Genomic DNA, 12,811 nt, shown 5'->3' with positions numbered 1-12,811 from the left:
CAGGATACGTTGGAGGTCTTCTTCAGAGTGTGCTGTGATGGCGTTGACGTGTATACTGAGGAATATCTCCCTATATTCCCTTACAAACCTGGCATCATATGTGAGGAGACAATCTGCAATTGTTTGCATTGTGTTCTGAACTCTAATCAAATTGTGTGTTTAGAGTGTCCCATTAAAGCAATGGTGTCAAGAGAACAACCTCTCCCTTAATGGCGCAAAAACAAAGGAGCTGGTTGTGGACTACGGGAGGAATGGAGACAGGCTAACCCCTATTGACACCAATGGATTTGGGGTTGAGAGGTTGAACAGCTTTAAGTTCCTCGGTATACACATCACCGAGGATCTCACGTGGTCTGTACACATCAGCTGTGTGGTGAAAAAGTCACAACAGTGCTTCCTTCACCTCAGATGGTTGAAGAAGTTTGGTATGGGCCCCCAAATCCTAAGAACTTTCTTCAAGGGCACAGTTGAGAGCATCCTGATTGGCTGCATCACTGCCTGGTGTGGGATCTGTACTTCCCTCAATTACAGGGCTCTGCAGAGAGTGGTGCGGGCAGCCCAGTGCATCTGTAGATGTGAACTTCCCACTATTCAGGACATTTACAAAGAGAGGTGTATAAAAAGGGCCCAAAGGATCATTGTGGACCCCAGTCACCCCAACCACAGACTGTTGCAGCTGCTACCAGCTGGGAAACGGTACCGCAGCATAAAAGCCAGGACCAACAGGCTCCAGGACAGCTTCTTCCACCAGGCCATCAGACTGATTAATTCACACTGACACAATTGTATTTCTATGTTATATTGACTGTCTTGTTATTTATTATAAATCACTGTAAATTGCACATTACACATTTAGATGGAGATGTAACGTAAAGATTTTTACTCTTCATGTATGCGAAGGATGTAAGAAATAAAGTTAATTCAATTCAGTTCAATACCCCCTCATGCTCACTAGTGGGGAAGCACCACCAATATAGATGTGGCTGTGTTGAAAAGCCAGGCAGAGACATGCTGCTGTTACTTCTGGCTTTCCTGTGAGCTAATTCCAATATGTTCTAAAATTTGATCCTGCATTTCCCAAACATTTCCAATGACCTTATGTACCTCAATACATAACTGTGCAAGACATGTATTATATTTTTCTGATACCTCAAATTATATCTTAGTTGACCAGATCATGCTGGTGGTTTGAAGACACCTCCCTGTGTTAGTTACCTGAAATAGACACACAATAAACATGCCAATAACGCTGGGTTTGTGAGAGGCAGACTAAGCAGCCAAGCAGTTTATTGTGGGATTTAGCACCGTATTTAACCAGTCAGGAGCATTTAATGATGGATAAGCACTTTGGAAATTAAGCCAAATAAAAATCAATTTCACTTAATGTGGATCTGAAAACCACGATTCAGCAGATTTGTATAGATCTGACTATAAAGGGGAAGGAGAGGTGGAAGAAAGACTATAAGATAATCATGAGCAGCACATTAACTAAATGTCAAATAAATATTGGTGGTTACAGGTGGGAAAGCATTAACTATTGCCTTGGCTAGCACCTTGCACAATGCTCAGAATGTGCTTTATTTAAACAGAAGCCACAGAATTCCATTTGTTGTAATTGCTTCTGTACTACCTCTGTCGATGGGTGAATCCATGGTGACTGTCCATATAAGAAAACTTTGCATTAAGTGGATTGGATTTGAACCCTTTCAGGGAGGTGATATTTTTTCTCAGCAGAGTGCAGTGTTAGCAGCACTTTGAGGCATTGATCCTACAGCTCTGCTTGGTGCTTGCAGAGCCATGATTCTTAAAGGACAGAGATGGCGGGGGAAATAAGAAGGATGTCCATAAGACACTACTCTCTTTTTTGTACATCTTGTTACACTGGCTCATTTATTCGATGTTCTGGTTATTTTTGCTGATGATCTTCATTCCATTCATTTTTGACAGCTCCCTCTTTCTCAGTCACTATTACATACATATAATTGTCCATTTCTTGTAGTGTCACAGAGATGCCAATGCAGACTCATTAATTAATGCTTCAATTTAAATCAATGCATTAGTTTATTGCAAGGTAATTCATAATTTGTTTCTATAGATTTGTGGAAGGGATGCTTTACATTTTAAAGGCAAAACAGGACTATTATTTGTTGTGGTGAAATTGAATAAGTATTGTGTTTAAAAAATATAGTCCCCCTTTTCTCTTTTTTTCTGCTGTTTCAGAAGGCATTAACAATATTCTTCTGTAGCAGGTACCTGTGCTGGTAATATTTACTCACTTTCCCTCCTGCGGCTGGGTATCTCCCAAGAGTGCAGGTCTTCTCTGGAAGCAAGTAACAAACGTGCAGATAAACCTAACGAAAAATAATTAGACAGGGAATGCAGGTAAAGGCACAAAATTTGCTTCTGGTGGGCCACGACCAAAGGACGTTCTCATATTTTTAAATAGCACACCCCTCATTACCAAAGAGTTAACATTAGAAAGTTGCTAAGATACATGATCAATATTTAAAAAATTTGAATTTGACCTATATTCTGACACTGATATAGTCACTGTTCTACTGTGTGATCATATGTCTGGCTGCTACCTACAAGAGTTGCTCTTGTTCAGAGTCACTGTATCATTTCCTCTCAGTCATCTTGTGTACAGATACTCCTGCACCTACTGTCACTTTATGTACATACGGTCTATATATATGAGCTAATCTTATGTATATAAGGCCACAGTCTAACAGTTACTTGTACATTTTGTTTTATATGATTTCTTTTATATTTATATTTATTGTACTTTTCTTTTTTCTTAATCATGTTCTTTATGCTTGTATTTTTAACGCTGCACTAGATCTGGAATTAGAATCATTTCATTTTCCTTTGCTCTCGTGTACTGATGGGTGACAATAAATAACCTTGAATCTTCAATCTTAAATTTTTTTGTGAGCTCAAGGGACGAGCACTGTGAAGTATTATATGGAAGAGCTAGTACACGGTTATTAATTACAATATTTAGCAGCCATTATTTCTGTTCATTGGGCAAGTATCTACATGGTTCTATATTCCTTACAGACATCATACTCACTCAATGATTTGAAATATTTTCAACTAAGAAATAGAAGTAGAAAGTGCCTGTAAATCTTTCCCACTAGGAATGAATAATTTCAGGGAATCCAGATGTACATTTGGTCAATTAAAACAGAATATTAAAAATCCTATAAAATATTTTTCGTTGAGTATCTGAATCTTTGTTCCTGACACCCCTACTCCCATTCATACCAGAAAGCTGCACATGGTGGCAACATTCAAACATACAATGATGCAGCGTAGAAGACAGCAAGTCAGTATGTTGTGCTTTTTGAAAGGGCTGTCCAGTTACTTTCATTCCCTTTTTACTCTTTAGTCCTGGATATATTCCTTTCAGCTATTTATCTCCTTCTTTTCTGAAGGTTGTTATCGGGTGTTTTGCCACTAGTGCATTTCAGATAGTCAATCTGAGGTGTACAGTATATTGTAAAGTGAGGAGTTGAGTCGAAATGCATTTGGTTTCGTGATAAAAGATCTCAGACCTGATATGTTAACTGTTTATCTCTTATCACAGATGCTGTCTGATTTGTTGACTTTAGTTAGGGTATAAATATCAGTGCGGATTAGCTGGGTCAAATGATCTATTCCTGTGCTGTTTATGCCATGGTAATTCCGAGAATGATTACAATTAGGCCACCCTTTTGTTGGGTAAAGAATAATACTGATTCAGTTAAGATTAGGAGAGAGAGCATTTTCTGTTTTTTTTTAACTGAATCTTGACTGACAAATGACAAGCAACATCTGATGCAACATGCAATGCTGGAGGAATTCAGCAGGTTGGGGAGCATCTGAGGAGAGGAATAGAGTCGACATTTCAAGCTGAGACCCTTCATCAGGATTGGAAGGGAAGGGGGAAAAGGTGCCAGAATTAAAAGATGCAGGGAGGGGAAGGAGGACAAACTAGAAGGTGATAGGTGAAGTCAGGTGGGTGGGAAAGGTAAGGACTGGAGAAGAAGGAATCTGATAGGAGAGAAGAGTGGACCATGGGATAAAAGGTAGGAGGAGGGGCATCAAGGGGAGGTGATAGGCAGGTGAGGAGAAGAGGTAAGAAGCCAGAGTGAGGAATAGAAGAGGGAAGGGGGAGGAGAAGAGGAACAAAAACAGAAAAAAAATTACTGGAAGGAGAAATCGATGTTCATGCCATCAGGTTGGAGGCTACCCAGATGGAATATGAGGTGTTACTCCTCCACCCATGCCAGATAAGAGTTAAAATGTTTGGCTACTGCGAAATTCTGCTTTTGGTGGAGCAGAGGTGCTCGACAAAATGGCCCCCAAATTATGTTAGGTCTCATCAATGTAGAGAAGGCTGGATTGGGAGCACTGGATACAATAGAGGACCCAAATAGATTTTCAGGTGTTACCTCACCTGGAAGGACTGATTGGGCCTAGAATGGAGGTGACAGAGGAGGTGAATAGACAGGTGTAACATTTCTCTCGCTTGCAGGGATAAGTGTCAAGAGAGAGGTTAATGGAGAGGGATGAATGATCACAGAAATCACAGCAGGAGTGATGTCTGCAAAAACCGCAGAGTGGGGTGGGGGAAAGTAAAGATGTGTTTGGTAGTAGGATCTCATTGAAGGTGGCAGAAGTTGTGGAGATTGATGGGTTGGGTGCAGAGGCTCATGGGTGGTATTGTAAAGAAGGAGAGGAACTCTATCCCTGTTAAGGCGCTGGAAGATGGGGTGAACATGGTTGTTTGGGAAATGGAGAAGATGCGGATGAGGGCCCCATCAGTGGTAGAACATCTGATGTTTTGTGTCCAGATCCAACACCTAAAATCAAGAGCAGGAGAAGGCCAATCATCCTTCAGGCCATCTCCAACATTTCATATAATTATTGCTAATGCTCTATCTCAATACAATACACGTGCTACATTACATAACCTTTGAAATTTTGTATCTAGAAAAGGATCTACCACAATGTTAAATATATTCCACAACTTGGCCCCCGCAGCCTCTGCAGTGAGAATTCCACAGGTTCACTAGCCTGAAGTAAAGAAATTTTTCCTCATCCCAAACCAACTGTCTTAGGCCATATCCAGAGAATGTGACTGTACAACAAGGGGAAACATCTTTCCCTGCATTCAGCCTGTTTTTTGTGAGTTTCAGCTTGATCTCTTGTTCTTTGAAACTCTAATGTACAGAGTGTTTTCTCTCCTCATGATAGACCACCCTTGAAATCATAAACACATAAGATGCTGGAAATCCTCAAAATCAGTTGCCTCTCCTGATCTTAAATGACGTCACTATAATCACATACTAAATTTGTTCTGGAATCTTATGCACATTTACATTATAACCGTGTACCTACAGGGTAAATTATTTTCTGATGAAACAAAGAAATGATGGTGCTAATAAAATTAATATTTAATCTATTCTGTATCCTTGAATTTTTGGGTTACTCATCATCAAAATGGCACACATTATAACTCCATCCTTATGGAACCCTTTGGTGATTATGAACTCAGTGCCAATGTTCACTGGTACAGATGGTGAAAAAATATTCATGTTGTAGATCTGGCAGCAGAGTCATTTATGGGCTCATTAAGGATAGTTGTTTCTGTTGCCTTATTATTCATGCTCAGTGTGCACAAGACCAATTGAAAACCATACTTAGAACCATCATTATAAATGAAATCACAGTTATGGTATCTCTGTTCAGGAGCTGAAAGTTCAGCACAGCAGGCAATGCCATTGAAATGTATCATTTTGCATTGTAATTATTCCCATTGCAATAACCATTTTCATTGTAGAGAGTATTGCAATAGGTAATAGAATATTTCCTAACCTTTACTGCTGTTGAATTTAGCACTTGAATACCACCACCATTAGACCTAAACTGTCCATCAGATTTCCTACATATGCATTAGATTCTAACTATTCCCATATCAATCTCCTGCCAATGATTCAGGGAAGCATTATGTCCCTGTTATTTCCAGACTTTATGTATGGACAAATAAATGAGCAACAATGAATCTGAAACCTGTTTAGAATAGCATGAATTGGCTTTGTTGGAAATCTCATTGTTGCTTCAGTGGAGTAAGAAATTGAAAAGGAATAAATTTGACTACTTATATATTGCATTAAATTTCATGATTTGATTTATTAGATGAGACTGGAATCTACCTGTAATTCTGTTGGATTATAAATGCAGATTGCAAAACACACTTTACTAGAAAGTGGTAGTCTACACAAGACTACTGACAGATTCGACTTCATAGAACTCATAATTGAATGCAAACTACAGTATCTATTTGCCAGGATTAATATTTTGCCATTGGTCTTGCTACATCTGCTTCAATTCTATGACATAGTGGTGTATTTAATTAATTATTTAGTAAGCTTTGGCTCAATTAAATTATTTCATGTTTGTATCAAAAGATTACTTGTTCTTTCTAACACAAATATTTTCTTATATCTTTTTGCAGTTAGAAGCTGGCTAGAGAAAATAAAAAATAAAGTAAGTAGTATTGGACAGACATGCTCAGTGTTTTGATTCAATACCAAAGTGTTTCCTACTTTATTATGCTCTATCTATTTGAGGCTGCTTTGTTCAAATCAATCTTTTTTCAGCATTGCAAGTTGCCGTATAGCATTCACTTCCGATCAGATGTACATGCTCCAAAGTGCAGTATCATTTTGCTATGCACCTGTTGGGCATGTGCTGAAAATTCATACTCTTCTGTATGGAATCTCATGCCAAAATGTTGATATCTTAAAGCTTTCTGATTACCACATTCAATTGCCTCACCTTCCCATGGATTTAGTCATGGAGCAGCCAATTTTAATGTGTTATGAGAATAGATTAATCAGTGATTACATAGTGAAGAATTTTCTGGGGAAGATTGAGGAAGAGCAAGAATTTCACATTCCATTGGTATTGTGAAAGGAGAGGTGACCCAATAGGCATGCGAGGTAACAATGTTTGGTAGGTACGTAACGTAGAACAGGGAACATGGAACATTACTGCACAGGGCAGGCCCTTCATCCCACAATGTTGTGCCAAACTTTTAATCTACTCTAAGATTAATCACACCTGTCCCTCCCACAAGCCCTCCGTTTTTCTTTCATCCATATCCCTAGCTAAGAGACTCTAAAATGTCCCTACTATATCTGCTTCTACCACTATCCTTGACAGCATAATCCATAAGACCATAAGACATAGGGGCAGAATTAGGCCATTCAGCCCATTGAGTTTGATCTACTATTCCATCATAGCTTATTTATTATCCCTCTCAACTCCATTATCTTGCTTTATCCCATAAACAGTTGACATCCTGACTAATCAAGAACTTGGCACCATAGCTGTCTGTGGCAATGAATTCCACAGAATGACTATCCTCTGACTAAAGAAATTCCTTCTCATTTCTGTTTTAAATGGACATCCCTCTATTCTGAGGCTATGCCCTCTGGGGTCTAGTCTCCCCCACAAAAGGAAACATCCTCTTTATAGCCACTCTGTCCTGGCCTTTGAATATTTGATAGATTTCAATGAGATTCTTCACCCCGCCCCCATTCTTCTAAACTCCAGCGAGTACAGATCCAGAACCATAAAATGGTCTCCATATGTTAACCCTTTCATTGCTGGAATAATTGTTGTGAACCTCCTCTGGACCCTCTCCAATGCCAGCACATCTTTTCTCAGATAAGGGGCTTAAAACTGCTTACAATACTCCAAGTACATTCTGACCAGTGGCTTCTAAAGCCTCAGCCTTATTCTAGTCCTCTCAAAACAAACACTGCATTGCATTTGCCTTCTTTACCATCAACTCAACCTGCAAGTGAACCCTTAGGAAATCTTGCAGGAGGACTTCCAAGTCTCTTTGCACCTCTGATTTTTGAATTTTCTCCCTATTTAGAAAGTTGTCAACATAAGTGGTTCCCAAGCTTTATTGGGTTACCACCCCCTTGGCTCCGAGACCACACCCCAGCATCTCCCTCTCCCTTTCAGGATATTACATAAAAACCATAACGAATTTTGATATAGGTGCACAGTGAAAGAGAATGGAAACTGCAAATTCAAAGCAATGACAACTGATTGCAAAATTTATTCAAATCTATTTAAAACTATAAATGAAATTATTTCTTTATTTAATTACAGTAAAACAATTTTAGAGTGTATATTAATAGTCTAACCATGTACTACTTTATTGCTTTTTCACTATTCAATGAAATGGATGGTTTTGGTGCAGTGATAGCTGCTTCTCAACATCAGGATGAATGTCGGAAGGTGTTTCAGATCCCTACCTTCAGTAATTTGCAATTTATTTTTTTGCTTTGAAAGAAGTTGGGCAACTGCACTGAAACCACATACCAGTAAATATGATATTGGAAAGGCAATAAAGAACATCTTGATCTTATTCCACAGTGCAGGATAGCATTCAGAGATTTCTTTCTGCAACAATAAGTCTTGATAATGACCTACTGAACTTTGGTTTCAGCTCGAAGTTGTTTTGTAAGAAGGTTAGCTCTTCCTCCTGTCCTCCTGTTAATTCCTCATTACAAGTGTTCAGTAGTGGATATATTACCTAATCTGGAATCTGGATCAAGAGGAGATCCTGGAATCTCTTTGACATGCCCTTATTCAGATCACCCAGATGGGCACAGTGTACTGTACTTGAAGGTTATCATCTGGTATTCTTTCTTTCTCTTCCAACTCAGAGAGGCTCAGAAATTGGAAAAGATCACGAAGGTCAATGTTACACTTAAATAGGGTTAACTGGAAAGAAGTGTGGAGATGACTGATTTGACTTTGATAAGATTCACATTATTTCCTTGCAATTGAATATTGATTTCATTAAACTTTGCAAATAATTCTGATAAATAAGCAACATCGTGCCTAATATTCTTGAGTTGATTACTCAAATTGAGTTGATTACAAATGAAGCACTTGAGTGTTCAAAGAATTATATCACCGTTTCAAAAATTGCATAAAAATGTTTCAGGCAGTTTCCTTTTGAGAGCCATCTGACTTCTGTGTGCATCAGCAAGTGTTCAAAAAGTTCATCATTCTCAATACAAAGCTCTCCAAATAGTCAGGAATTCAGAGTATGGGACTTGACTTATTTACTGCTGTGATAACAGTATTTAATGATATGCTCAGCTGACCACTTAGTTTTATTGCGACAAGATATTGTCTGTGAATTACATGGTGAACGATAAGATACAGCTTTTTTCAAGGAAGTAATAACCCCACGGTGGTGTCCATGGTGCCTCATCTGTTACACCAGCAAGAATGTTAGTGAGTGGAATGCTCTTCTCTTTAAGATATTGCTCAACAACCCAAAATATAGACTACCCCTTCACATCTGTTTCTAGTCCATGCAAGTAAAAACTCGTGACCCATCTTTTATGAATCAAACTTAACCATGAAGCAAAAATTCATTGCCTGGCTAAACTGACTCGTCCAACAGCAGAACAAATTCTGTTGTCAAAAGTATGTTGCACAATATGTCTCAGACATTTCACGTGAAGTGCTGTTCATTTCTGAAAGTTTTCACAAAGTGATTGAAAATAAGCCAGTTTTTGCTTGCTTTATCAGAGTGTTGTCACTTAAGATGCCCGGAAATAGCACAACCTCTTCAATCCAGATTACTCATGATATGCTAAATACAAAATTGTCACATTGCTTTTCAACAACTGTAACATGCTTTGAGCAAAGTCTAAGAGAATAGTGGGTTTGCAAGAGTTGAAGTGATCACATGATCATTGTAATCCATTATGAGGCACTGAGGATCAAATGCTTATAATAAGTGATTTCCTACAATAAACCTGTAATCTCTCAGCTATGCCCCCTCTTGCTACTGAGTGCCCCCTTTATCTTTATTGCACCCTTGGAAACTCACACTGTCCTCAGGGGGTGATATCGTACACTTTGGGAACCACAGGCCTACGCTTTTTTTCCTGCCAAAGCGCATGACCATATAATTCCGTACACTATATTCTTCTGCCACTTCTTTGCCCATTCTCCCAAACTGTTCAAGTCTTTCTGCAAGCTCCCTGCTTCCTCAACACTACCTGCCGCTCCACCTTTCTTCACATCATCCGCAAGCTTGGCCACAAAGCCATCAATTCCGTCATCCAAATCATTGATGATAATGTGAAAAGAATTATGCCTGTGGAACACCACTAGTCATCAGCGGCCAACAAGTACAGGCCCCCTTTATTCTGCTGCCACCCAGCCAATCTTCTATCCATGCTAATATCTTTCATGCAATACCATATGCCCTCATCTTCTTGAGCAGCCTCATATCAAAAGCCTTCTGAAAATCGAAGTACACCACATCCACAGACTCTTCTTTATCTATCTTTGCTTGTTATTTCCTCAAAGAATTCCAACAGATTTGTCAGGCAAGATTTCCCCTTAAGGAAACATTGCTGACTTCAGCATATTTTATTATGTGCCTCCAATTACCCCCAAACCTCATCCTCAATAATGAAGTCTAACATCTTCCCAACCACTGGAGTCAGGTTAGCTGGCCTATGATTTCCTTTCTTCTGCCTCTCCCTTCTTAAACTGCAATTTCCGGTTCTCCAGAACCATTTCAGAATCTAGTGATTCTTGAAAGATCATTACTAATCCCTTTACAAACTCTTCAGCTACCACTTTCACTACCCTCAAGTGTAGTGCATCCTGTCCAGGTGACTTATAAACGTTCTGACCTTTCAGGTTCCAAGTGCCTTCTCCTTAGTAATAGTAACTGCACTAATTTCTGCCCCCTAACACTCTCTCGAATTTCTGGCATACTGCTAGTGCCTTCCACAGTAAAGGCTGATGCAATATACTTATTAAGTTCCTCCACCATTTCTTTGTCCCCCTTTACTACCATTACCACTACCACTAGTCCCCCATTAGCATCATTTTCCAGTGGTCCGATATCCATTCTCACCTCACTTTACTCTTTGTATGGCATATTTCATATTTCATATTTTCTCTCTGTATGAGTTTTTTAGTTGTCTTCTGCTGCTTTTTAAAAACTTTCCAATTCTCTAACTTCCCACTAATCTTTGCTATATTATATGCTATCTTTGATTTCCTCTGTCAGCACAGTTACGTCATCCTCCCTTTAGAATACTACTTCCTTGGGATGTATTTACCCTGTGCCTTCTGACTTGCCCTTTGAAACTCCAGCCATTGCTGCTCTGCAATCATCCCTGCTGGTGTCCTGTTCCAATCAGCTTTGGCCAGCTCCTCTCTCATGCCTCTGTAATTTATTTTTCTCCACAATAATACTGATACATCTTACTTTAGTTTCTTCCTTTCAAACTGCAGGGTAAATTCTATCACATTATGATCACTGTCTCCTAAGGGTTCCTTTACCTTAAGCTCTCTAATCAAATCTGATTCATTACACAACACCCCATGCCTTTCCTTTAGTAGGCTCAATCACAAGCTGCTCTAAAAAGCTATCTTATAGACATTCTACAAATTCCAGCTCTTGGGATCTAGCTCCAATTTGATTTTCCGTATCTACAAGCATATTGAAATCCATCATCACTATTGTAATATTGACCTTTTACTTGCCTTTTCTACTATATATACCATTGTAATTAGTATCCCACATTCCAGCTACTATTCGAATACCAGTATACACCTCCCATGGAATCTTTTTACTCTTGCAGTATCTTAATTCTATCTACAAGGATTCTATATCTTCCGATCCTACGCCACCTTTGTTTAAGGATTTTATTCAACAGGGCCACCCGCCCCTCTTCCTACCTGCTTGTCCTTTTGATACTAAGTTAGATGCTAAGCTCCCAACTATGATCTTTCAGCCACAACTCAGTGAATGCCCACAATGTCATATCTGGCAATGTCTAATTGTGCTGTAAGATTATCTACCTTATTCTGTATACTATGTGCATTCAAAAATTATGCTCTTGTGTTACACGTTAACTCATCCCACTGACTGAAATTTTGTCCTATCATCTGCCTGTCCTTCCTGAAAGTCTCACTGCACACTGTATCTACTGCCTCATTGTCAGGCCTATCACTCCGGTTCCCATCCCCCTCCAAATTAGTTCAAACCCTCCCCAACAGCTCTAGCAGACCTGCCAACAATGATATCTGTCCTTCTTGGGTTAAGGTGTAACACACCCTTTTTGAATGGATCCTAATGATCTATAAATCTAAAACCCTGTCCCCTGCACCAATTCCTCAGCCATGCATCCTATTCTCACCCTCTCTGGTGTATTGTATAGGCAGCAATCCACAGATTACTACTCAGAGGCCCTTCTTTACAGCTTTCTACCTAACTCAGTGCCAGAGACCCAGCCATTGTGGCTTTCCTCTGTTAGAGGATCCCCACCAACAGTATCCAAAGCGGTATACCTGTTGTTGAGGGGAATGGCCACAGGGGTACTCTGCACTGGCTACCTGTACCCTTTCCCCCTCCTGAGCCCTTGTCCTGAACTTTGTGTGTAACGACTTCCCTTTATGTCCTGTTGATTAACCCCTCAGCCTCCCAAATGATTTGGAATTCCGGCTCCAGTTCCTTAACAGAGTCTGAAAGAAGCTCCCTTTTGTACCTCTTGCAGGTGTAGTTGCCAGGGACACTGGAGGTCTCCCTGCCTCCCCACATCCTGCAAGAAGAGCATTTCACTATTCTGCCTCGCATCCCCACTGCTCGAACTGCAATAAGAATGAAGAAAGAAAAATTAAATGAAAAAAATCTGCCTACACCCTACACCTCTCCTCATGGAAGTTTCTATAACCCAAAGTCCGAACGCTCCACTGT

At 39.6% G+C, this 12,811-nt stretch overlaps 1 protein-coding gene across 2 annotated transcripts in view; it reads left to right on the top strand.

Annotated features, from left to right (window-relative positions):
- The window catches only part of LOC134347214 (armadillo-like helical domain-containing protein 4), a 122,735-nt gene that overhangs the window by 91,852 nt on the left and 18,072 nt on the right, over positions 1–12,811 (top strand). For both annotated transcript variants that reach the window (XM_063049521.1, XM_063049514.1), the window contains exon 6: positions 6,503–6,534. In XM_063049521.1, coding sequence (XP_062905591.1) covers positions 6,503–6,534 — 32 coding nt within the window. The remainder of the gene's footprint in view (positions 1–6,502; positions 6,535–12,811) is intronic.

Source organism: Mobula hypostoma, chromosome 1 (genome assembly GCF_963921235.1).
Source record: "Mobula hypostoma chromosome 1, sMobHyp1.1, whole genome shotgun sequence".
NCBI classification, from domain to species: Eukaryota; Metazoa; Chordata; class Chondrichthyes; order Myliobatiformes; family Myliobatidae; genus Mobula; species Mobula hypostoma.
This window is presented reverse-complemented; position numbering and strand designations above follow the sequence as displayed.